The following is a 25,937-nucleotide window of genomic DNA, read 5'->3' as shown; positions in this document are numbered from 1 at the left end:
TGTCTGTAACTCCTCTCTATTACCTCCTCACTCTCCCTGACCAGACGAAGGTCATCGAGCTGCAGCTCCAGTTCCCTAACACGGTCCCCTTAGGAGTTGCATCTCGATGCACCGGGTGTAGATGTGGCCGTCTGAGACGCCAGGAGACTCCAGGACCTCCCACATCTACCACCAACCACAGAAAACCGGCCACACACACATACGACTTCCTTTTGCAATCAACCACGGCCTCGCCTCGTCCCGTTACCGCCGAAGCCCGTTGTGCCAAAGCCCTTTCACTCTGCTGCCTCTCACTCCGCTGCCCGCTGGATATAGCTGCCTTCTTTTTAAACTGTTCGCGCTCAACCGCCTGACGTCACGCGCCTGCGCAGTCTGGCCTCTCTCTTCCCCCGAGAACTCAAAATGTCTTCCTGCTGGAAATCCTTAGGTGCTCTCCCGCTGCCTTCTTGTTCCGAATCAAAGGCCACGCAGCATCTGACTATCACCCAATGACACTTAGCGGCATTAGCAGAACTGAATTTTCTGCCATAAGTATCCTTGAGGTTACCACTGACCAAAACTGAACTGCAGTACCTATATCACTATGGGGCTACAAGAACAGATCAGAAATTTGGAACCCTACAGTTAGTAAATCACCAGCAACTCCCCAAAGGCTAGCCTCCATGCACAAGGCCCAAGTCAGGTGCACAATAGAATACTCCACCTACCTCGATAACTGCACCTTCAACAACACACCGCACACAATGGCTGCCACCAATGTACATCAGCGGTTTACGTTTGTTCCGGCTGTAGGGTGCAGTGCAGCAACTCACCAAGGCGCTTTAGAAAACAATTTTCAAATCCACGACCCCCAGAAGCAAAGCACGAGGACACTATCAACTGGAAGGCGTCCTTTAAACCACGCAGCATCCCAAGGTACCTTCACTGATGCTGGATGCATTAGTGAGGGCATTATTGTATACCCGCACTTCAAGGACTGCAGTGGTAGGGATTCACAATTAAATGCTGCCTCTGCCTGAAAAGAACTACATCCCTTGAAAATAAAAGTACAATGCCTTTATTCTTCTACTCCAACTTTCAAATTTTCTACCATAGCGAATAACACTTTTCCACATTGTATTCAGCCAATCACATCCTTGTTCAATCATTATACCCCCTTCAAGGTTCTCTGTATCCTCATCCCGGACTGGCAGCCAGCTTAGCTGTTGAATATAATTAAACACTGCCAGCCTCATATGAGCAATTAGATATATATCAGCTAGTTCTCCAATAATATTAAGAGCTATGAGAAATGCAATAGAAGTGCACTTCTGAATTCAACATTCAAAGTTTTCCCAAAGATTATTCACTACAGAATGAAACATTTCACTGAAGCCAAGTTTAAAAGTTATATGTGTAGCATACTGTATGCACCATGAATCATTATTACAGGCTGAGTACCCCTTATCCAAAATCAGATTTTTTTTGAGTGCTGGCATGACATCATAAATGGAAAATTAATTAAGATACTGGGAGCACTCCCAGGTGGTGCACAGTTCACTCTACACCACAGATGTATGTAATGAAGAGAAGTTAATGGAAAAAATTTTTAAAACACTGCATAAAGCAAACAAATTAAGATTTCGATCATGTACTGTATCGTCAGTGGAGTGAAGATATGCCACTTAGATGGTATGCATGAAACAAAGACCTGTCACAACAAACGGAGAATTGAAAGTAGTTGTGAACATTCAGCAAGTTGGTTGCAGAAATTTAAAAGGCATGACACTAAATTTTTTAAAGTGTCAGCTGATCATGAAAACCTAGCACCAGAATATTTCTACAATGCTGATGGTTTTTATACCTTACATAAAACCTAAAAAAAGTGAAATACAATGTACTGTAACCTTTTCATCAAAACATCGTAAATAAAGAATGAAAACTTTGCCGTTGAGTATTTTTGTTCAACGGCTGTATCAGGTATTCTCCTGATGCTGCTGTGAACACATATTTTCATTACATTCATAATTGTAATCATTTTTATTGTTCAGGACACACTATATGTGTGATGAACAAGTGTAAGACAAAGACTCCTTACCAGTAGCACATAGGTTCAGAGTCAGAAATGATGATGATCCTAAGCTATCTTATTATCTATTCCAAAATCCAAAAACCTTAGCACTTCTGGCCCCAAGCATTTTCAATAAGAGATATTCAGCCTGCATTGGACTTATTTAGCTTGTTTTACCAGATGGTACTCAGTAAAAGCAAAAAATACATTACACCAACTTTTATAATCCTATTTTATTTGAGTGTTTTTAAAAAAAATATGACTGCATACCATACACATTTTTTCTAAACTTCTGTAGCAAGCCCCACCATCTCTCAGCATCACTCAACTATGCCATATCCAACCCAGCTATTTTTCCCCAGATAATAGAACCGTCTGTTTACGCACATTACCTGATGTAGGTGACGTACCTTGCCATGTGAGGGGAAAAAAACTGCAGTTTCACTTGTTCTTTTACATCCATATTGACTGTGGTTGGGATGGAAGTGTTTAGAGACAGCTAAACTTAAGAGATGCTTAGTTGTAGCATTTGAAATTATAATTCAAATGGTATAATCATAATTCAAATATCAATGGTACCATGTTTAAACTCAGTCCAATGTCATTTATGCCAAATGAAAATAACCTGACTGTGAAATCAATTAGTTATATCACAAGGCATCAGCCATGAATAATTTTGTAATGACATACACTAAACGGAGAGATTCAGAGGCCTGGCTCAATAATCCAGTCCAGTTTGATAGGACTGACAACAGCTCAATTCATCCCCATTCTGTGCTTAATAAAAACTGTACAAGAGTTACTGTGGGAATTCACAAAAGGTCCTCAGGGTAGGGACGAGGAACAGGATCGAGATGGAGTGGCAAGAGTAGTTCTACATTCACCAGCTCTCTCACATTTCAGAACAAAACCTTGTTTGCATTATTCATTCAATGAATCCAAAGGCTCCAAAATATTAACATACTGATGCAACATCTGATCAGTGGCACTGCACAAACAACCCCTTCACTGTTGAACAAGAGGAAACGTGAGGAACTGTAACAGCAAAACAGCACCTTGAACTATCACAACTTTCCAACACATGCGCAGTAATATACACGTCCTTCCTGCACTTGTGGTGCAACAGTATGTACACTCCTTTACACTGTCTAATTTCCTTTTAGTAGGACAGAATTATTGCATTCCACTTTTTCAAACTACTTGTTGGCTTTATTGTTGCCAAGTTGGCCACAAGCGTCATGATGGTATTGCAACTTTGGACTCAGCTAAAATTGACAGAGCTCATCCTTTGGATAGCATCAGTTTTCAAACCTCAAGGAATCTAAAACAATGCCAAGTGTCTTAGCAATTTACAAGTTACCATGGTAACAGCAATGCAAACCACAAGCTCCCCTCTTCCTCCCTCATTTCTAACAGTTAAACAGCTACAATATTCAGAGCTGCTCCATTGTCTGGCGTCTATAAAGAACAAAAGATTTTAAGCCAAGCAAAGCAATTGATGGTGGGATGTGAGAGTAGGGCAATCCATGGCCATGGTACATAATTTAAATAGATTCATTTCACATACAAATATTCAGCATTTAACTGGAAACATAAAATTACACTTACATTTAAATCACTGTTTAATAAACAAGTCACCACTTACAAAATGCATGTTTCCCTTCAAACAATGTTTGTTTATAATTTATACTGGCCTAAATGATACTACGTAAACATAATTTAAATCATCACTTCATGGTTCAGCCAATCTGAGCATTAGGTAAAGCAACAATGTCAAATGTGTAACTGTTAATTATTCCTGATAAAAACTCTATTCTACCAAGACACAGCTTACTCTAGTTGCATTTATTTTAGTTTTTGAACAGCGAGCTCTTTCTCCATTTCCAGTTCAATGCCCTGAGGATCAGCATCAAATTATATGCTTTTTAAATATGTTATTTAACCTCATCATCAAAAGGAAACTGATAGCTGGGTACAAGTGGATAGATACAATGCTTGCTTTATTAATTCAATGAGCTTCAGCAACAAGATTAAAATTAGGTAAATCATAATCAATTCTATATTCTTAGAAAGACCTCTTTGTTCCTGTTTTGTAAAGCACAGATAGACAGTATCCACAGGCTTTCAAGGTCATCTACACTATTAGAACAGAACAAAGGGTCTTTGAAGACAAGAGAGATGTAAAGAAAACAAAGGCTCTTTCAGACAAATAAAAATTCCAATGTATTCAGTTTTAAATTATTATACCATAGCACAGAACAGAACCTGGCTTAATACAAAAATACACCTGCATTTTGTGCTTCAAATGTATTCTGCTCTTGGATCTGTTGCCAAGTTATTCTTTTGCCATTGCACAAGGAAGCATTAAATTTACTAAGTGGTCATACAATATCCATTTTTCCCCTAATTAAATGAAAATCAAAACTGCAGGCTTTCTTCCTTCCCCACCCATTTCAGAAATGGAAAGGCTTATTGACAGCCTGGCTATTGCCATTGAAGAAATGGATCCTCTGATTGAAAAAAAACAATGGGTTTCAGTCAAATTTTGTAGGACTGAGGCTGCACTAGTTTAGAAAGATACTCCAGATTAACAGAGACTACAGATTTAAATGTTGAGGCAGCAGACATTAGTGAAAGACTAGATGAATCAAAAGCCAGGTTTAGCATCACCAGTACATGCCATGAAATTTGTCTTTGCAACAGCAGTACAATGCAATACATAATAATAGGGAAAAACAAGAATTGAAAGACTTAAATGATTCCTTGTGGTGTGCATTTATTGGAGAAGATTTTAAAAGGAGGAATTGCATCATGAATGGACATATGAAGAGTAAGGAGGCTCTATTTGCCCATCATCCCCTGCCCCCCACCCCCATGTGGTTTACCTATCACTCCTCATTCATACTGCTATAGAATGACATTCATCTTCACTCTGTCCTGATGCCAGGTCTCAACCCAAAACATCAACTAGTCCCATCTCCACTGATAATAGATGACCTGCTAAGTTCTTCCAGCATTGTTTTCAGTTCCTGAATCTGCCATCTCGTTTGTCTTTCTAATTTTTTTTTTAAATACTAGGAAGCAACTGGAAAGAACAGTAGTCAACATGCAGCTTTTGATGAGCTACAAGGAAAAGATAGGAGAGGAGCACTGACATCACTGGAATGATGCTCCAGGACGGAACAAAGCTGAAGGTCGAGAATTTTGATAGCAATTAAACCACAATTGGGATGAAAGCAGACAGATGATATTATTGAGCTAGAATTAAGCATGGATAATGTTGGGTCAGACTCAGGAATAAATAGAAAGCCAAACGTGCCAAGAATGACAGTTTAGGATTAAACATCAAACAACAGCAATTAGCACAAAGGCAGACAACAGATTGACAGATGCTATTTATAGGATCTACATTCTGAGAGATTTTATTTTTAAAGCTAGATTTTCCATACTTGAGATCAGTTCAAATAATCTTTTGCTGTCTAAAGCTATTGTTGAACACAAGTCAAATGCAAGTTCTGTCTTAAAGATGAAGCGGGATCTCAAAGAAACCTACCAAATTGTAAAGCCTGGATAGAGTGAATGTGAAGAGGATGTTTCCAATAGTGGGAATGTCTAGAATTAGAGCATACAACCTCAGAGTAGAAGGACATCCCCTTAGAACAGAGATGAGGTGGAACTTCCTTAGCCAGAGGGTGATGCATCTGTGGAATTCTTTGCCACAGACAGCTAGAGGTCAAGTCATTGGGTATATTTAAAGTGAAGGTTGATAGATTCTTGATTATAAGGACATCAAAGGTTACAGAGAGAAAGCCAAAGAATGGAGTTGAGAAAGAAAATAAATCAGGCATGATTGAATGGTTACACACACTTGATAGACCTTATTGTTTCTGTATCTTGTGATCTGTCTTACAGAAGGATCCAATAGTCTTAACCACAAATATATTATGGTCATTAAAAGATCCAACATGTTTTGCTATCCTTTATCACTTGTTTAATTTGTAATAAGCATTGGCTATTTGCAAAAAATCAATAGGTGCTGGGGTCCATCACTTGCCAAGGGAATATCTCTTAAAAGGGCAGATTAAACCCACAAACTGGAGCTTAAAGTAACAATATTGCTGAGTTAGTTTAAAGTTTTTCCTCAAAAGAAAATGCTGGTCTTAACGTTTTCCTGCCAAATGGCGAATTCTCAGTTTCCAGATCACTTGATCCCTATCAGCTTTAAGGAAATCAAATGTTTTTGACCTTTTCCAAAGATAACATTAAGACCTATTGGCAAATTGCTAGTATGAAGTGTGCCAGAGACTGCAAACATTTGGTGGGAATGGGAAGTAAAAGATTTTCCTTGCATGTACAAAACACTGGGAGTGAGTGATTGTGGTGGGAAGGGGAAAATAAATAATCTCATAATGAAGCAGACAAAAACCAAGGAGCCTGTAGCTAACCTGCGTGTGACAGTGTGGGGGTAAAAAAAGTAGACATGGAAAAAAAATAATCGATGGCAATAATGGCTGACAAGACTGCAGAGATTGTGGTTTTCCAAAATTTCCTACATTCTAGAAAGATCTGTGGATTGGAACACAGCAGCTCAGTGAATATGCAGTTATTTCATTCCTGGATTGAATGGGTTGCCTTCTGAGGAGAAACATATATACAGGCTAAAGTTCACTAAAGTTCAGAAGAATAAAAAGTGATCTTATTGAAACCCAAAATATTCTGAGGGACTCTGACAGTGCAGATGATAAATGGATTTTATTTAATAGGAAGCCCACAGAACATAGGATTGCCTACTTAGAGGACATGAGTTTTAGAAATACTGTACTCGAGAGAGCTATGGATCATTGAATAATTCACAGCTGAGATAGATGTAGCCTCAGCTACACAAGTCTAACTAGAAGACACATGGCCTATTCCCACTCCTGTCACTATCAGGGGAAAAGCATCAACATTAATTACTTCATTTGGGGTTTCCTCCAAACAAAGCAAGCAAGTGTTACTAATGCCAGGGTCAATACGTCCAAATAACAGTGTTGCTATTTGAACTTACGTTATAAGTACAGTTACAAGTAGTAAGGTTGTTGCAAAGCAGCTTCTTCTACAATCAGCATTTTTCTTCTGTCGCTGGTGCAGCTCCCCTCCACAGTTGTCACAGCAACGGCACATGCAGAAACACAGGCCCAAAATAGGCATGAGTAGAACAAACACAATTCCCAAAGCTGCACAAACGATGAAACCAATCTCATAGTATATTATCTGTTTCAAAAAGAAAACATCATTAGGTTTATTGTGATAGCAAAGACACTAAAAAATCATAAAACTTGATCTTAGCTGGAAGATGAAAAATAGATTAAATGTGTGCATGTAATAAATACAAAGGATACTCAGAATTATCTCAATGTCAAAATGCTTCTTAAACCAGAAGTAAAAGACAGGAATGAAGCAAAACAACCCATGAAATCTCTAGGTATTTTTGTGGATTTTTAGCCAAATTAGTATCTCATCTATTTTATCTTTTTTTCTTGTATCTCATGATACCTCACCCAAAATAAGGGGGAAAAAAAGCATTAATTGGATTAAACACAACTCTTCAGGAAAATCCCTATAAAAATAATGTAATTATATTGTCTCCCTCAAACCAGTTTCCCACTTTGAAACACTATGAACAAGATCACACTTAAACTTTAAAATAGACTCCATTTGTTTTCACAATGTGTTCTAACAATTTAACCCCTCAAGTCCAGGTATCATTCTATCAAAAGTCTGCTGTATCCCTACCAAGTGCTATATGTGCAATTGAATTTGGTGATGAAACCAATATTATAAAAAGGGGAAATAATGTCAAAGACAATGATTATTTGAGAATTGAGTGCCCACCACTTCTTTCATAAAGTACCCTTGCCCCTGGCTTCAGTATTCTACAAATAATTGTTCGATATGAGAAAAATAGACAAACATTCAAAGGAAAGGTGGACTGGGTGGGGGGGGGGGGGGGGGGGGGAAAGAGACTGTTTCTATTATTTCCTGCCACATTCATCCTGTTGTCTGATGTCAAATCAGATTACCCACGTTTTCTCACAAAGTACATGGATTTGAGCAGAGGTTTATTTCTCCAATCCATACATTCTAAATTATAATGCAATTATAATTTACATCAATTTACTGTAAAATAACTAGGGTATTTAAATATTTTTAAATACTCATGTTTATTCATAACACTTTACCTTAACATCAACATGTCAAAAATTGGAGGCACTATTACCATGTCATATTAAAAAGTAATTCAAAATGGAATAAATATACCTGTAGCGTCAGAACAACTTTTTCTGGCTGTGCAGCCAAAGCAGGTGCATTTAAATAGATGTAATGAAGCATGCAAAAAGAAATTAGCAAAATTCAAACAAATGCTATAAAATGCACAACATAGTCTCAAAAACAAAACACACTAATGACGAAATCCAGTTTAAAACAAACAAAACAGGGTAATGCCAAACAATCAAACACCATTACTAACCCAAGTACTACTACAACGTGCTACCTTATGTCAAGTGCAAAAACTGACTTGCAACCTGTTGCTTTTGAGGAACATTGAAACATGATCAAATATTGTAGACTGGGTCAGATTGCTTAGTTAACCATTACCTCTTGATACTGCTGTAGAACTTGTCTGTAGTTCTGCTTTATTACCTCAATGATCAATTCTGCAACAAAAAAAGTTTGTAATTTTAAGTATCAGATCTTTTGTTCATTTGAAAATTCTGTCGATCATTAATTTCAAACTAATACTTACTCTAAACAGAATATATTTAGACATTCATATCACAGAAAGATAATAATAATGACAATTGTAATGAAAGCACTTGAAATTATATAATAGCATAACACTATTTTACCCCCATGACTAATTATTGTCACATGGAAACAACTGCATGGGAATATGTGATAATACACAAAATTAATAGTTAAAATGAAATCATGTTTTTCAGAACACAAGTTTTTAAATCTGTATCACTTTTGGACACCGGCAACAGACATAATGAGAGAATGCTTACAAAAACTTATTCAGGTAGCCCAAGTGTGAAACAAAGAGCAAATAAAATTAAGAGGGGAAACTGTGAAAGAGGAATAAAAGTGAGGGGAGCAGAAGAGAGGCTGCAAGGGAGAGTGGGACAGTGTTAGAGATGGAAAAAAAGTTCAACATACAAGCAGAAGCTGATAAGGATTCGTCTTTAATTGTGTTAAAGGTAAGCATTTCTCTCACATTGTTTTTTTTTGCCAAAGTGGCCGCTTCATGAAAAATAAAGATCACTGTTCAATGGAATGCATAATTATAAGAATGACTTGTGGCACAGAAGTTCAACAAGATTTATACAGTTTTCAACTCAAAAATGCACTGAAGATTGTGTGTGTGTGCGGGGGGAGGTGGGGGGGCAGGTTAGAAAAAATATTAAATTTGGCAAACAGAACAAAATTAATTTTGGTTTCAAGAAAGTTAATGGTGAAACTGAAAGCCTTATTATATTGAGTAAATCTGGTGCATATTTCCTTTAAAAAAAAATTTTTATTAGTTTTTCAAAACATTTTACAAATTAAAAACCCCAAATCCCAATGAGGAACATTAATACAGTGCAAAATTAAGCATACAATAACAATATGCTACAGAGGAAGAGAATTTAACAAAAAAAGCACCTAAATTAAAGACAGGTAAGTTTAGTATCCTCCCCAAGCCCCACAACACAAGAAAAAACAACAACAACTCCAGACCGACCACACCACAATAAAGAGAGTATAAGTCAGGACAGTCAAACTCCCAGACTGTGAATACACTTAGTAACAGAGGATAATAATGCCTACTACCAGGAAAAAAAAGGGAACTGAAAGCAAGGGACCGAAAAGAAGAAGAAATAAATAAATAAATAAATAAATACCCTAGTCAAGAGGAAAGTTATGAAAGTACTCGATAAAAGGTCCCCAGACCTTATGGAACTTTAGATCCGAATTAAGAACTGAATAATGAATTTTTTTGAGGTCCAAGCAGGCCATAATGTCGTTAAGCCATTGAGCATGAGTGGGCGGGGCAACATCTCTCCATCTAAGGAGGATCAAGCGTCTAGCCAGGAGAGAGGCAAAGGATAATATTCGGCATTTGGTCGGATCCAGACATAGATCTGTCTCGCCCCAAAAAACGAACAGAGCAATTAAGGGGTTTGGTTCTAGGTGCTGATTCAGAATACACAATAACGTAGTGAAGACATCTTTCCAGAATTTCTGCAAGCTAGGACAGAAACAGTACATATGGATGAGAGAGGCCACGCCCCTCTTGCATTTATCACAGAGTGGACTAATGCCAGGGTAGAATCGAGATAGTTTAGATTTAGACATATGGGCTCTATGAACAATCTTAAACTGTAAAAGGCAATGGCGAGCACAAAGAGAGGTTGAGTTAACCGATTTGAGAACTGAGTCCCAGCTCTCATCGGATAAGGAGATATTTAAATCCTGCTCCCAGGCCATTTTAATTTTATCCACAGGGGCCCGTCGTATGGCTGCTAGTTTATCTCTGATAATTGATATTAAACCTTTACCTAGTGGATTAATAGAAAGAAATAGGTCCATAACATTTTTGCAGGCATTTCAGGAAAGTTAGGAATTAAGGGAGCAATAAAGTGTCGGACTTGGAGATATCTGAAAAAATAAGCATTAGGCAGATTGAACTTAACAGAGAGCTGCTGAAAAGAAGCGAAGCGATTATCAATGAAAAGATCTTCAAAATGTCTAATGCCCTTCTTATACCAAACATGGAATGCTGAATCGTACGTAGTAGGTAAAAAAAAAAGGTGATTATGTGCGACAGGGCTGGAAACGGAGAACCCCTGGAAACCGTAGCATTTCCTGAACTGGGCCCATATACGCAAAGTGTGTCTAACAAGAGGATTGGCTATTGATCTGGGCATTCTACTAGGGAGTCTAGAGCCAAGAAGTGCAGAGATAGATAATTCTTTAGTGGAGCTCAACTCCATTGCCACCCAGTTAGGGCACTCGGGTTGGCCGTGGAAGAAAGACCAAAAGGTAGCACAGCGAATATTAGCTGCCCAATAATATAAACGAAAGTTAGGTAAAGCCATGCCACCCTCTTTTTTAGATTTTTGGATATGGATTTTATTAATTCTAGCGCGCTTATTCTGCCACAGATATGACAAAATAATAGAGTTGGTGCGTATTTCTGCTGCCAGAAATGGTGGTTGAGGCAGCATGGTAGCAACATTCATCAGCCATCGAGACAGATACACGTGGCAGAGAAGTTTGGACGGCTATGGGCAGATGGGACTAGCTCACTGGGCAACAGTCAGTATGGACAAGTTGGGCTGAATGGCCTGTTTGCATGCCATAGGTCTCAAGGACTTGGTATTAACAAGTAGCAGTACTTCATTAGACTGCAACAGCTCATTTCATTCACTATGATAAAAGGACCACTGAAGACATTATCTGCAATTACTGGTGCTTGGCTCCTTTAGAGTTGTTGTCTCCAATGGCCGCTACTAGACACAACAGGAATTTTAAAAATTGAGCCTTACTGAACTCTAAGGCTTTAGAAGATATTCTAACCTCCCTTAAAGATGCAGCAATTAGGAAATAGCTTTCCCCTGTGCCAAGAAACAATATGCATTCAACTTCTTCAATGTAGTCAAAGAACATTTTTGGGAGGGGGGGGGGTCAATGTTTCACATTTCAAATTGGGAATCACCTTAAATCAACCCACTATTTACAAAAGTAAAACTTTAAAACATTTTATAGAACTCTATGTAGTGAATTAATCTTTGAGTTTAAAAAAATGAAGGTTGAAGAAAGTGAAACACGAGACAGGAAGAAGAAAGCTAGCCAGCTAAGTCAATAATATAACCAGTACCCTTCGCTGAAAACCCAGTGGAGTTTCATAGGGAAGGCAATGCTGCAACTACTGCATGTATCAAAAGGGTCAATGACATTTTCTAAAACGTGACCTGTTAATTGATTTATTGATCATAATTCCCTTTCCAAGAAAATCCAAAGATTGTTTAAACACTTTAGATAGATAGATAGATAGATACTTTATTCATCCCCATGGGGAAATTCAACATTTTTCCAATGTCCCATACACTTGTTGTAGCAAAACTAATTACATACAATACTTAACTCAGTAAAAAAAATATGATATGCATCTAAATCACTATCTCAAAAAGCATTAATAATAGCTTTTAAAAAGTTCTTAAGTCCTGGCGGTAGAATTGTAAAGCCTAATGGCATTGGGGAGTATTGACCTCTTCATCCTGTCTGAGGAGCATTGCATCGATAGTAACCTGTCGCTGAAACTGCTTCTCTGTCTCTGGATGGTGCTATGTAGAGGATGTTCAGAGTTTTCCATAATTGACCGTAGCCTACTCAGCGCCCTTCGCTCAGCTACCGATGTTAAACTCTCCAGTACTTTGCCCACGACAGAGCCCGCCTTCCTTACCAGCTTATTAAGACGTGAGGCGTCCCTCTTCTTAATGCTTCCTCCCCAACATGCCACCACAAAGAAGAGGGCGCTCTCCACAACTGACCTATAGAACATCTTCAGCATCTCACTACAGACATTGAATGACGCCAACCTTCTAAGGAAGTACAGTCAACTCTGTGCCTTCCTGCACAAGGCATCTGTGTTGGCAGTCCAGTCTAGCTTCTCGTCTAACTGTACTCCCAGATACTTGTAGGTCTTAACCTGCTCCACACATTCTCCATTAATGATCACTGGCTCCATATGAGGCCTAGATCTCCTAAAGTCCACCACCATCTCCTTGGTCTTGGTGATATTGAGACGCAGGTAGTTTGAGTTGCACCATATCACAAAGTCCTGTATCAGTTTCCTATACTCCTCCTCCTGTCCATTCCTGACACACCCCACTATGGCCGTGTCATCAGCGAACTTCTGCACATGGCAGAATTGCAAGATTTATCTAAAAGGGTCAGCAATTTAGCGCTGAACAATCATTTTCACAGAATCTAAATGAAATGAAATTCTTTAAGAACCATGGCTATACACTTTTCTGTTCAGCAGCAATGCTCAACTTCATACTACCTCCCCGATAGGCAACTTGATTTCCACTGCCCAGCACCACTACATCTGGTGAGTAACTCACGATGGGAGGAAGGCAGGTGAATAACAGGAGGGAAAAAACACAGACAGTAACGTACATTTTTGTGCAAATGTGGTCTGTCATTATCAATTTAGCTGAATACTTAAATTGAAAGCTGGCACATTTTCCCTAAGATTTTCATGTCCAATAACCGAATTTTTATAAAATCTTAAAAATAAGTGTACAACTGCAACATTCTATATGTATATTCCAAGATATATACATTGCAGCCAATTACTGCAGGAATTTTAGGCCTTGTTATCAATTTATTTATTGAGATACAGTACACAATAGGCACTTCAAGCCATGCCAAATAGCAACTCCTGGATTTAATCCTAGCCTAATCTTGGGACAATTTACAATGACTAATTAACCTACCAGCTGTGGATTATGGGAGGCACCGAGAGGAAACCCACGCAGTGATGAGGAGAATGTACAAACTCCTTACAGGCAGCGGCAGGAATTGAACCCAAGTCCCCCGTTTCTGCAAAGCATTGTGCTAACCACTATGCTACCATGCTACACAAACTGAAGATTTCTGCATTTCCTCCTATGGGTATTGACATACCATGGACTTGTTTGATAGGTTCACCGGCCATTGTATATAGTGCCTCATGTAGGTGGGCAATACAAGTTAATGGACATATGAGAGAAAATAGTTTGCAGGAAATAACAAGGGGAAAATGGAATTGTTCAGAGCTGACAGATTTAATGGACCAATGGCCACCCCCTGCATTGTAAGAAAATACAGGATGAGAGATATTGGGAGCCAGCAGTGCAAGATGCAGATTTCAAAATGTGCCAGCTTTCAAACTATGTAATTTCAACTAATTTGATAAAGAGATGGACAGTAATGATTACTAACCCCTCTCCTGCATAACAACACAATCTGTAGTAATACACAATCCTTCATGGATGCACTAAAAAATAAACCACACTGCAATGATTGATAAATTTAGCCAACACAAAGCTTTGGGATGGAGTAAATGTTCTTCATTTGCTCAGCTTTGAAAATGTTCCTCATTGCAAACAGAACACAAACAAGGTCAAGCTAGAGTTGAAATAATACTTTCTCCATCACCAATTTCAGCTCATGGGCACTGGGGAACTAAACTCATCTGACGTGGTGGTTGGGAGTTAAAACACAAGATAGTGCAAATCAACAATGGGACTCGAGTAGGTATTACAATTCTGGACCAGATTTAAAGAACGATAAATCATCATCTCAACAAACAATAACAATACCTGACCCGCATTTGATTAGCAGCCAAATGCAGGAAGTCATTCAGAGATACAAAAGGAAAACTGGCCTTTTAACCCATTGAGTCAGCCAGCCATTTACACCAATCCTATATTAATCTCACAGTCTCCATTATCCCCTGATTTTCCCACTCACCTAGATACTAGGGGCAATGTACCAACCAACACATCCTTGGGAAGTGGTATTACACGTGAAGAATGTACAGACGGGACTTGTCACATCTCTGCTGCTGGGAGGCAGCTGATCTTTTAGCTGCACCCCTGTACCAGCCTTGAACCTCAAGAGTTCATCAATAAGTAATTGTCATGAACCCTATGTAAATATCCAAGCAAATTTTCCTGAAATTTAGCTCAACTACCAGAGTAAAAAATTTCCTCTAATAGCTGAAATTATATTGGAAAAATTTGGGTTAAGCATCAAAATGTTATTATTGCACATTAAAATTGCAAACATATTCAATGCATCACTAATCTTAATATTATTGAGATTGAAACACGAAGGCAAACATTTGTAACCCTCATGTTTGGCCAGCATGTGTTTGTCTAGGGGAAGACTGGGTCTGGCCCAGCCAAACTGAGAAATCTCATTTGTGTTGATGCTGCGTGATGTGCTGCCCAGTTACAAATCTGTACCACAGGTTATCAGACAGTACACCATATGCAATGAAACGACTGAGCTTTATAAATCTTAATCTGACTACAGGGTTAGTAAAGAAAATAAAAGGAAAAAGGGCCCATTTCAATGAAACAGTCTAAAGTACACATTGGAGCTCATGGTTCCGTCCATTCATTCCCCCATCGACCTCCTCCGAGCGTCGCTGACCCTTGGACCCTCTCTCCAAGTCCACTCCATCTGGCAGTCTACCAACTCTCTCTACTCACGTTTTCTCTCTTCATCTCTTGCCGACAAAAGATCGCAAAGTCCCTTCTCTCAGATTCACATGAAAGAACAACATGGTTCTCATTGGATGGCGCACATTCCAAAGACCTCACTATCTCTAATCATAACCCAAACATTGCTGCTACAGAGAAGCCATTACTTTAGCTGTGAAACATTACAGCTCGTTACACATAATTAAACTAATCAATCACAGATATTTCTATTAAATGCATTTTTCACAATTAGTTTGCACAGTTGATCTGAGTAAATTAAGACTATTTTGACAGTAATTCAACAATAACATGACCTAAATATATCACACATTAAGTATAGTTTAAAAAAATAATCATTAATTCTAAGAAAATTGCTTCAAATGATTTGATTTATTTTAAGACACAGGTACAATAGCACCAAAAAGAGCTTGTACTGCTTGATTGGAATAACATTTATATATAACCAAACAATTAGACCATATGGGGGGAAGTGTGGCTGGTGCTTCATGCAGCCATGGTGATGGCATGACAGCACAATGCTTTACAGTACTGGTGATTACTTTCACAACATTTAAGATATGCCCCAGTTGGTGCACTAAACTCAGATGAACAGAACTCCAAGAGCACACCCAGATCCATATATATTTTCATATACATTTTCCATATACATGCTTCCATATACATTTTGCTCTTCAGACCAACTTCATCTACACAGTCAAGAGCTGTTTCTCATTCTTCAGTTTGATAAAGGTACTGAGTATTGCTCAGAACACGACGTACTATAAAAGACCAGTCTTACTGATTACACTTAATCATTGATCAGCTACTACTACAGTGAACCCAATGAACATACAACAGCATACTGCTGTGCACTCCAACAGCAAGTACAACACAAGTCCTCTAAGTTTTGCCACTGAGTCTTCTCTACACAGTAGGCATGCCCAAGCTTCCAAAAACTTCCAGGAAAAGTTTTCTGCCTATCACAGATACCAGTATTAAATACACCTGCAGAGAAACCAAAGGTTCAGTTCATGTCAGAAGAAATCCGGGTTGCCTGCTCAGATAGGTTACTGAAATTTATGTTCCAGTCCCATTCTTTCATAGCACAACACTTGTTTATGGCTCTACTTCTATGGTGTTCCTCAAGGGACTTTCCACCTCTAATCATTCGCATTGGCAGATTTTGGGTTTTCTTCTCAACAGTATCCCAACCTTACATTTGTTCAGATATTCTGCTTCCTGTTGTTGCTGCATGAAAGTCGCCATTGAGGAGGAGTATTAAAAGGTATGAAGCAGTCTCTTTATTTGACAAAATGAGACACAGCAGGCATCAGATGGAGACCCTTTCGGAGCCAGAGGTCTGCCTGACCCAACACTGCATGGCATTTTATATGCTAAGGGTCATAGAAAAATTCAGGACAATTCCATGCTTCTTAAGCTTCCTTTGAACTACACACCACCCTCTTCGCACCCAAATACACACAAATAACAAACTTAAATCAGTATTGTGTGGTATTCCAATCAACCTGGTTCACAGTTCATTGGTCAGAGCTGCAGCTAGATTTAATCCAAAATTCATATTAGAATCTGAAGACTAGTGGCTGAAATCAGTTGCTGAAGTTATTTGCTGTGCATGCTAACCACTCAAAAAAAATGCTCAACACCGTTACAACCCCAATGATGGCCTTGGTTCTTGCTGAACAATTAAGAAAATCTCTCCACTTATTTAAATAAAGGTTGTCCCCGTTTTTTGAACATTTGCTTTACGACAGCTTGCTGTTATGAAAGACCTACATTAGTACCTGTTTTCGCTAACCAAAGAGGATTTTCGCTTTTATGAAGAAAAGACGCCCGCTTTATACATGTGTTACCCTGAGAAAGACTACCATGACCATGAAGCCTTGTGCGGGCAGTTGTGCGCGCATGTGTGTACGTGCGTATGCATGTACCTGTCATTTTTTTTCTCCACATCGATTTTGGCTCGCTGTCTTCCCAATTTTGATAAGTGAAACTACACCGTACATACAATATTTCTATTTTATATAGGCTGTATATTTATCATATCATTCCTGCTTTTACTATATGTTCGTGTTATTTTAGGTTTTATGTGTTATTTGGTAGGTTATTTTTTGGGTCTGCGAACGCTCAAAAAATTTTCCCATATAAATTAATGGCAATTGTTTCTTCGCTTTACAGCATTTCAGCTTATGAACGGTTTCATAGGAACGCTCTACCTTTGGATAGCGGGGGAAACCGGTACTGCTTCTTTGAAATGCTTATGATCCAATGGCATTTAACTGCAAGAGGAAAAGTCTGACCTCTCCTATTAAGTTCCTTCTTCAATCCTTTACCTCTTCCACCCATCACCTTCCGGCTTCATCTTTTCACACCCACACATCTCCCTCTTAGTAGATCTCACCTATCACCGGACAGCTGGTACTCTTTCCCCTCCACCCACCTTTTTATTCTAGCTTCTGCCACCTTCCTTTCCAGTCCTGATGAAAGGTCTCTGCTTGAAACATTGCCTGTTTATTTCACCCCACAGATGCTGCCCAAACTGCTAAGTTCCTCTCACTCCTTTGCGTGGGTTCCCAATTTCCAGCATCTGCAGTGTTTTAGTCTCCATGTAACTGCTTCAGGTCAGATTAATTGCAGCTACTGATAAAGTGTGCCTGTTTGGGTAGAGTTGAATCAGACTATGTCTTGTTCATCTAGATCCGTGCTATATCCATCAGGATAATTTGCTTAAGTATTACTATATGCATCCTCTATTCTGCTTTCAATTCTGGTCACCTCACTGCAGGAAGGATGTGGATACTATAGAGAGAGCGCAGAGGAGATTTACAAGGATGTTGCCTGGATTGGAAAATGTGCCTTTTGAGAATAGGCTGAGCGAACTTGGCCTTGTTTCTTTGGAGCAATGAAGGATGAGAGAGGTGTATAAGATAATGAGAGGCAATGATTGAATGGATAGCCAGAGGCTTTTTCTCCAAGGCTGAAATGGCTGATATGAGGGGGCATAGTTTTAAGTTGCTTGGAAGTAGGCACAGAGAGGATGTCAGGGAGAAGTTCTTCCACACAGAGTGGTGGGTGCGTGGAATGCACTACCAGCGAAGGTGGAGGAGGCGGGGCTTTTAAGAGACTCTTAGATAAGTACACAGAGCTTAAAAAATAGAGGGCTATACAGTAGGGTAATTCTAGGCAGTTTCTAGAGTAGATTACATGGCCAATACAACACCATGGGCCAAAAGGCCCATAATCTGCTATTGATTTCTATCTTCTACTCTTGATAGATATTTTGTTTTTTTGAAATCCTCAAATGAATTTGCAACATGCCTGTGATTGCTACATTTACAGAGTTTTGTTAAGGGATGGAAAAAGTTTCAAGTCCCTGGGGTCGGGTCAGACTTGACTTGCCCATGGCAAAATTTGGTTTTAATATTATACCCAAGCAGACATCAGCTCCCCAGTCATGCTGAGCTGTGCATCAAGACCCTGCTAAAGCTGTTACTTGTTTAAAGGTTTGTCATGGAACAAACTGCTCCCTGCAGCAACATTTATAATAAGTTCCAGAGTGGCATTCTACGAGGAGCTATTGAACAAAGGACCTTTTTTCTCCCCAGCATCATACGTGTTTGCCTTCATACTCTTCAACTTGCTTTGTTGGAGTCTGCAGAGACCATGCACACCATAAATACATTTTCATCAATCCTTGGTGATCAAATCCTTTTGGAACAAGTACAGTTTACTTCCTTTTCTAATGGCAACAGTTTCTTTGCTATTAATAAAGTGTGCAAATCTCCAAATATCACACCAATAGTGAATCACCATAACTTGTATTAAATATGTTTAAATAACTAGATTTTACTGCCATTTTACTGAACGCCTAATAAATAATTTTGATATAAAAATTATATTTAAAATCAAGTTATTAACTTCTTCTATATGTGCATGCATATTCAAAGTACATTTATTAACAGAAAATGTACAAATTATACAACCTTGCTCACAGGCAACCACAAAGCAAAAAAAACCTGAAAGAACCCAATAAACTTAAATAAAAATAAAAAAAGACCAACACCTAATACACATAAGAAAGGAAAAAAAAACAAATCATGCAAACAATTGAAGCGAACAACAACATTCCGAACGAAGTTGAGTCCTCGGATCCGAACTCTGGAGCAGCCCAGAGTAGGCCCAAAGCCTCACGTATCAGTTAATCATATTAGCGGACATAGAGCATAGCAGCAGGAGACACTCTTCACAGTCTCGGCACTATAGAGAAAGGAGTGACTACCACCACGGAGAGGGAGTGAAATTGGCTTTTGCCTCAGAACTTGAGAACCGTGTCTTTTCAGTCTATCTGGGCTGACATTTTAATTGACCAAACGGAGCAGCGAAAAGCTCCAGAGCCCTGGAGAGAGCAGTGAACATCGTGGAGAGCAAGTGAAATCACCTCTCGCCTCTGATCTAGGCTAGTGTTTGTCCAAACAGCGAATGGTACCTCACACTAGGACCCAAGCACCACTGCAGACCAGCGGTGCGCTCCGGGCCTAGATCTCACTGCCCAGCCTGACGCCGCTCTCAAGCTCTTCAAATCAGCTTAGCACCCAAACAATCCAACCTCACAGCTAGGCCAGTTGTAGGAGCATCGGAAATCCATCTGCAACACACCACACCACTCGCCTCTTCACTGTTTGTGCCAATAAATTTAACACAATTTACCCCAGAAAAGGCATCTTTGAAAGTTATCATTTGTATTGGTGTTTCAATATAGAGGTTGTTGTATAGTTATAGTACACGAATTGCAAAGCAAATGGCAAGAGGTATATTCATAATAATGTTTACTTCCCTATGAATCATTTTGTATTTTGAGGGAAAATTTAAAAAGCTTCCATGAAGATTTTGACCTTTATTATAAAGGAGGATCATTCAATCACATTGGAATGTCTATAAACAACTCAAAATTCCCTAAATAGTAGCATTTTAAAAAGAGTTATAATGAAGAAAGTTAAAATGCTGAATTGAATTGTGAAGTCAATTGTTAGAGAAGCTTTCAAATTTAGAGGCAAATTTAGAACTAATGTCAGGAAATACTTCTTATTCATGCACGTGTAGAATTGACAGTCATAGAGAAGGAATAAAACGTAAGCAAGTTATCATTTAGGTAATGATTAAAGCTGCAATTACCCATGATAGATCAACAAATGAGCCAAAGGACATTATTCTTCCATTATTAAGTTAGCTGCTCCAGTTAATGCTTTACATGGAAAAACTAATCAGTATTCATTTTGAGTGAGCCACGTAAGTTTGTTACCTGCTACTCACAGACCAAGGCCTGGCCAGTATTAAAGATTCCAGGTTCAGGGTCGAAAGGATGCCAACATTCATCTCCCTATTCTGGAAGCACAGCTTACTGGCATGGCTGACAGTTGAAACCAGCCCCAGAACAGTTCTGGCCAAATTGGTCAATTCAAAACAGCCAAACTCCATAAGCAAAAGTTGCAGTATTCTGAAGTTAGGAATTTAGTCTGAATTTTTAACTCTGAGTTTGAGGTACAATAAACTAATAGAGTACAAAAGAGAGCCATACTATTTTTCAAAGAAAGTGAGGACACAGTAGCAAAGAGATTAACACAACACTATTACAGCTTGGGGCATCAGAGTTCAATCCCAGCATTCTCTGCAAGGAGCTTGTACTTCCTCCTTGTGAAATGTGTGGGTTTCCTCAGAGTGCTCTGGTTTCCTCCCACAGTCCAAAGATGTACTGGTTAGTAGGTTAATTGGTAATTGTAAATTGTCCTGTGATTAGGCTAGGTAAGTCAGGGGTTGCTGGTGAAGAGCAGATCAAATAGTATGCCACCTAGCCCTTCAAACCTGCCCTGCCATTTAAGTTTAGATATACCAAGACATTCCTGTCTAACCCTAGTTACGTTGAAATAAAGCACCTGCTTATAACCAGCAAAAAAATAAATTTCATAGAGGGCCTTGAGTCTGAGGAAGACGACTCCTCAGAAAATATTTCCCTTTCTCATCTGACTACCGAATCTAGGACTAACCAAGTTGAAACAGTAACACCTGGTTCTAAATTCTACTACAGGAAGAAGCACCCTCTCCACATCCACCGTCAAGATTCCTCAGCATCTTGGGATTTCAATCAAATCATCTATCACTCTATACACCAGTACGTTTGTAGATATCCTGTCCTGTCCAACCTTCCCTTCGAAGGCCACCTAGCCATTCCAAGGTTAGTCTAATTAATTTCTGAACTGCTTCCAACCTATAATTAGACACACAAACCTTAAATAGACACATAATTGATTTCAGTACTCCAGGTGTGGTAGCACCAACACCCTTTTAGAAATAGAGATGGTGACATAAGGTATATTAAATATTCATTCCTACCTTTTAAACACAATCCCCTTTCACTTCCTATTCTTAAGTAGAGAACAACCACTCAAAGACACTGTTGATGTCCTGAATTAATTCATACTCAATAAAAGATGTTTGTTTAGTTCTGAATATCTAACAATCATAATCCTTAGCACTTCTGCAATTGCATCCAAATTATATTTATTATCATTTGCCTGCCCAGGTAACCATAACTATTTAAACTGCAAAAATGTCATTTATGTTATTAAAACCCAATTAGTTTCACTACTGCCAGAATTATTAAAAAATTGTAAAAATCTTATCACTGGAACCCATGAGGATTAATTTGAATCTTCCATTAAATTTACCAAAGTTCTTCTAAACAGGATTGCATTTAATAAATTTTTCCCTCATATCAAGAGTCACTCCTATTCAGACAAGTTGCTTATGAATAGAATGCAATTCTTCCTTCAAAACATCTTGCCACATTTCCACCAGTTGGGTACATGGATCAAGGTTCATGGATAAATTGCATAGAACTAAACAGGCTATTTTCTTCCAGTCTTTTTAAAAAAGGACAAAACTAGTTTTAAAAAGAAATTGAATATACACATTTGCAATTCATTATGCAGTGCACATCATACTTACAGACTTCAAAAATCCTGCACTTGTGTTAAATCCCCAAACAAAAAAAGCTACAAGATTTGATGCCGTATGGCTTCAGGTTTAAACACAATACAATTCCTTTTCCATACATGCAGTTATTTAATAATTGATGCCATGCTACCCTGGAGTTGCATGTACTACCAAATGTCCATAAATCTATAATGCAGTACAAATTCTATTATGCAGTTTGACGATCTGAAATAATATTCAGCTTCATGCAACTCAGATAGGGACACAAATTTCACATTCATAATCTTCCTTTCCCATTGCTATCATTCAAACACAGTGAATTTTAACATTTATTAATATTTCCTGCACAACTGACTGTGGGCATTAAGACATGTCCATCACCAATGAATAAAGAAGAAGAATAGCCCTTAACTCGGCAGTGGAGTTATCGGGGCACCATCATGACGGTGTTTCCGTAGCAAGCTATTCTTGTTTTTACGAGGCCGAGTTGCTAGCTCGACGCTCAACCTGACTTGGATTCGAACTCAGGAACCTTTGTTCCAGAGTCCGGCACTGATATTACAGTATTGCGTCACTAAACGGGACAACCAATGAATAAAACCTATCCTCAAACCTTTCTGACTCCATCCCATATTCACCCAATGCAGAAAATACAAAGGGAATAAAGCCATGAAATGGGGAAGGAAAAAAAAAAGACATGCAGGTTATTCAAGCACCTACTGGAAACTGTGTTCAGCAATGGACTCCCACAACCTAGGAATTACGCTGAAAGACCCCCTTCAAGAATTCGTGAAAACACTTCCCTGCTTTCCCCACCCACAAGTAAAGTGAAGAATACATTCTGATCCAAATCCCATCAGAGAACCAGAAAAACAATGGTAGCATTCAAAATGAGTCCACAATTTTATTTGTAATGGGCAGTAAGAAAGCAATGAGTCTTCAAGGACATTAAGCATCTCATAATCAATGATATCTCAATTTTTAGAAACAAAACATTGTATTCCTGACTAAAAAGGACAAAAGTGAGAAATTTAGACCTGATGGGTGTTCAATTTTCCATAAGTTTCTGTTTTCCTAAACTATAAGGAAATTACAAAAGTAGACGAGACATGGATGAGGAGTTGGAGCACATGATAAATAAATCACGATTGAGTTGGGTGAGAGCAACCAGTAGTGTCCCAAGGATCAATATTGTTATGAACAGTACAAATAGCCTTTATCAACAATTTGAACCAAGAGACAACACGAGGAAATCTACAGATGCTGGAAATTCAAACAACACACACAAAATGCTGGTGGAACACAGCAGGCCAGGCAGCATCTAGTCCTGACGAAGGGTCTCGGCCCGAAACGTCGACAGAGCTTCTCCTTATAGATGTTGCCTGGCCTGCTGTGTTCCACCAGCATCTTGTGTGTGTTGTTTGAATCAAGAGAACAAGTTTTGATAGCAGTACAAAAATAAAAGAGCAGTGTGGGCTGTGAGGAAGATGGAGATGCTTCAAAGGGGATGCAGATAGGTTAAGGGAATCGATGGATGAAACACGTGAACATTCACTGGTAGACAAAGAACAATAAAAGGCAGCACTTTTTAAGGCAAGAGATTGGAAGATGTTAATGTTCAGAGGTAGCATTAACAAATCACTGAAATTTGTAAGCAATTAGAAACAGTATGTTTGTCTTTGTCAGTAAGCGATTAGAAAAAGGATGTTTGCCTCTGCTTCGAGCAGACACCTGACTGAAGTTGTATTCAGCCCTGTTGTGACCACAGCTGGTAATATTGTGCACAGCTCTGGTCTCCCCATTTAAGAATGGATACATTAGCAATGAAGGGAATACAAAGACTCTTATAACTTCCTAGAATGGCCAGCTATCATATAGTGAAAGATTAAACAGACTAGGTCTACAGGCAGGAAGAGAAATACAGATTTATGAACAGAGCAGATACATTGTTGATGTTTGAGCTGACTGAAACATCTAGAATCAAGGGATCGGTCTCAGAATAAGGGATCACACATTTAGGATAGTAAGAAAATTCTTAAAACAGAAGGTCAGAAAAGGTACAAAAAAAGTCAACAATATCAAGTATGATTCTATTGAAGAGCAGCTGCCGGGATACCAAATGGTCTACTCCTGCTCACATTTTTGTTTTTGAAGATAGGAGTTGGGAGAGGATTTATGTTCTACTCTTGTAGATGTTTGTATGTTATTATCCCCACTTGCCTCAAACCTGAAGACACACTATTACTTTTCTTTCAGGGTCCTAGAACAATATAGCAAGGATACAGGTCTTTCAGTTAAACCAGTCCTCATCAACCACTGTGCCCAGCCAGCTAGGCCCAATTTTCTGTGTTCAGGCAATATCCCTCCGATACCCCGACCCCCTCCATGTCCCTCCAAAGCCCCGCTCCCCTCCCTTGTCCCTCCAAAGCCCCGCTCTCCACCCTTGTCCCTCCATGTATCTATCTAAGTGCTTCTTAAAAGATACTATGGTACCTGCCTCAACTACTTCCTCTGGCAGCTTAGTCTATATAGAATTAACTGTTTCAACATTGTACATTTATCAACAATAGACCACTTTGAAACATTTTCCATACCAAAGGGAATCACAACTGAATTATTGGATTTCTACATTTATTAAAAGGGATGGTGGCATTTCACAGGTGATGGACCAAAAGAAGATTACAAAATGGACCACTTTCAGCAATCATGAGTGTAACAGCAGCCCCCTGCATCCTGATCAAGGGTTGGTTCCTTCGCTACAATCATTAGAGACCATCCGAACAGCTCGCTACAGCTTGAGCCTCGCTCAGCACAGAGCATTCCATAGTTAGTTTGCAGGGAATTATTTCTACACTGGAAATTGATATTAAATGCTTACAGTGTATAGTTTGAAATCGATGAACTTTAAATACTGATAAAGATTTTACAACTATGCAAATTCCTTGCCAATTAAAGCGGCAAGGAAGATTGAAATTAGAGGCAAGCGCGGAAGGCGAATGAGCGTTCAGCGCCTTCTACCAGCTTCCCACTCGCTGCTGCCGGAGAAGATGTCTGCGTGTGGTGGTCTCTTGCTCACTGCTCCAGAGGAAAGTCCTCGCATTCAAGTGATCTCTCTTCCCCTCGACGATGTCGGCGGATGGGGTCAGAGCAAGATCTAATCAGTATGTCTTGGAGATTTGGACTCCAATTCAGTTTTTTTGATGTGTAATTCTAGTTCCTGATGCTCTTTTTTTTGTTACTATTATTGAGTGATCTTTGAAGCTGGCAGCCTGCAGATTATGAACACTGAGCTGAACTGTACTGAAATATGCCTTTTGTGTTTTGTGGTTTCAATCTTTTTTTGTTGCTGTTGGCACGATTTATTTGCATTAGGTTGGATGGGGGGGAGGGAGGAAGTTTGATGTTTTTCTTTGAACGGGTTGGTTCCATGGTTGCTCTTTGTTTTGTAACTGTCAGTGAGGAAGATGAATTTCAGGGTTTTATACTGCATACATACTTTGATAATAAATGTACTTTGAATTTTTACAGATTAATGTCAAATCATGCATACCACAAATAATTCTATTGAATGTGTCAAGGGGCTACTTTAAAGTTGC

At 39.0% G+C, this 25,937-nt stretch overlaps 1 protein-coding gene across 6 annotated transcripts in view; it reads right to left on the bottom strand.

Moving 5' to 3' along the window:
• Positions 1-25,937, bottom strand: part of LOC140738007 (prominin-1-A-like) — a 160,820-nt gene that overhangs the window by 59,828 nt on the left and 75,055 nt on the right. For all 6 annotated transcript variants that reach the window (XM_073064966.1, XM_073064968.1, XM_073064967.1 and 3 more), the window contains exons 4-6: positions 8,690-8,748; positions 8,351-8,377; positions 7,098-7,303 (exon numbers count right to left, since the gene is read on the bottom strand). In XM_073064966.1, the coding sequence (XP_072921067.1) occupies positions 7,098-7,303; positions 8,351-8,377; positions 8,690-8,748 (292 nt within the window). The remainder of the gene's footprint in view (positions 1-7,097; positions 7,304-8,350; positions 8,378-8,689; positions 8,749-25,937) is intronic.

The sequence above is a fragment of the Hemitrygon akajei genome, chromosome 13, assembly GCF_048418815.1.
Source record: "Hemitrygon akajei chromosome 13, sHemAka1.3, whole genome shotgun sequence".
NCBI classification, from domain to species: domain Eukaryota; kingdom Metazoa; phylum Chordata; class Chondrichthyes; order Myliobatiformes; family Dasyatidae; genus Hemitrygon; species Hemitrygon akajei.
Note: the sequence above shows the minus strand (reverse complement) of the source record. Positions and strands in the feature narration are given on the sequence as shown.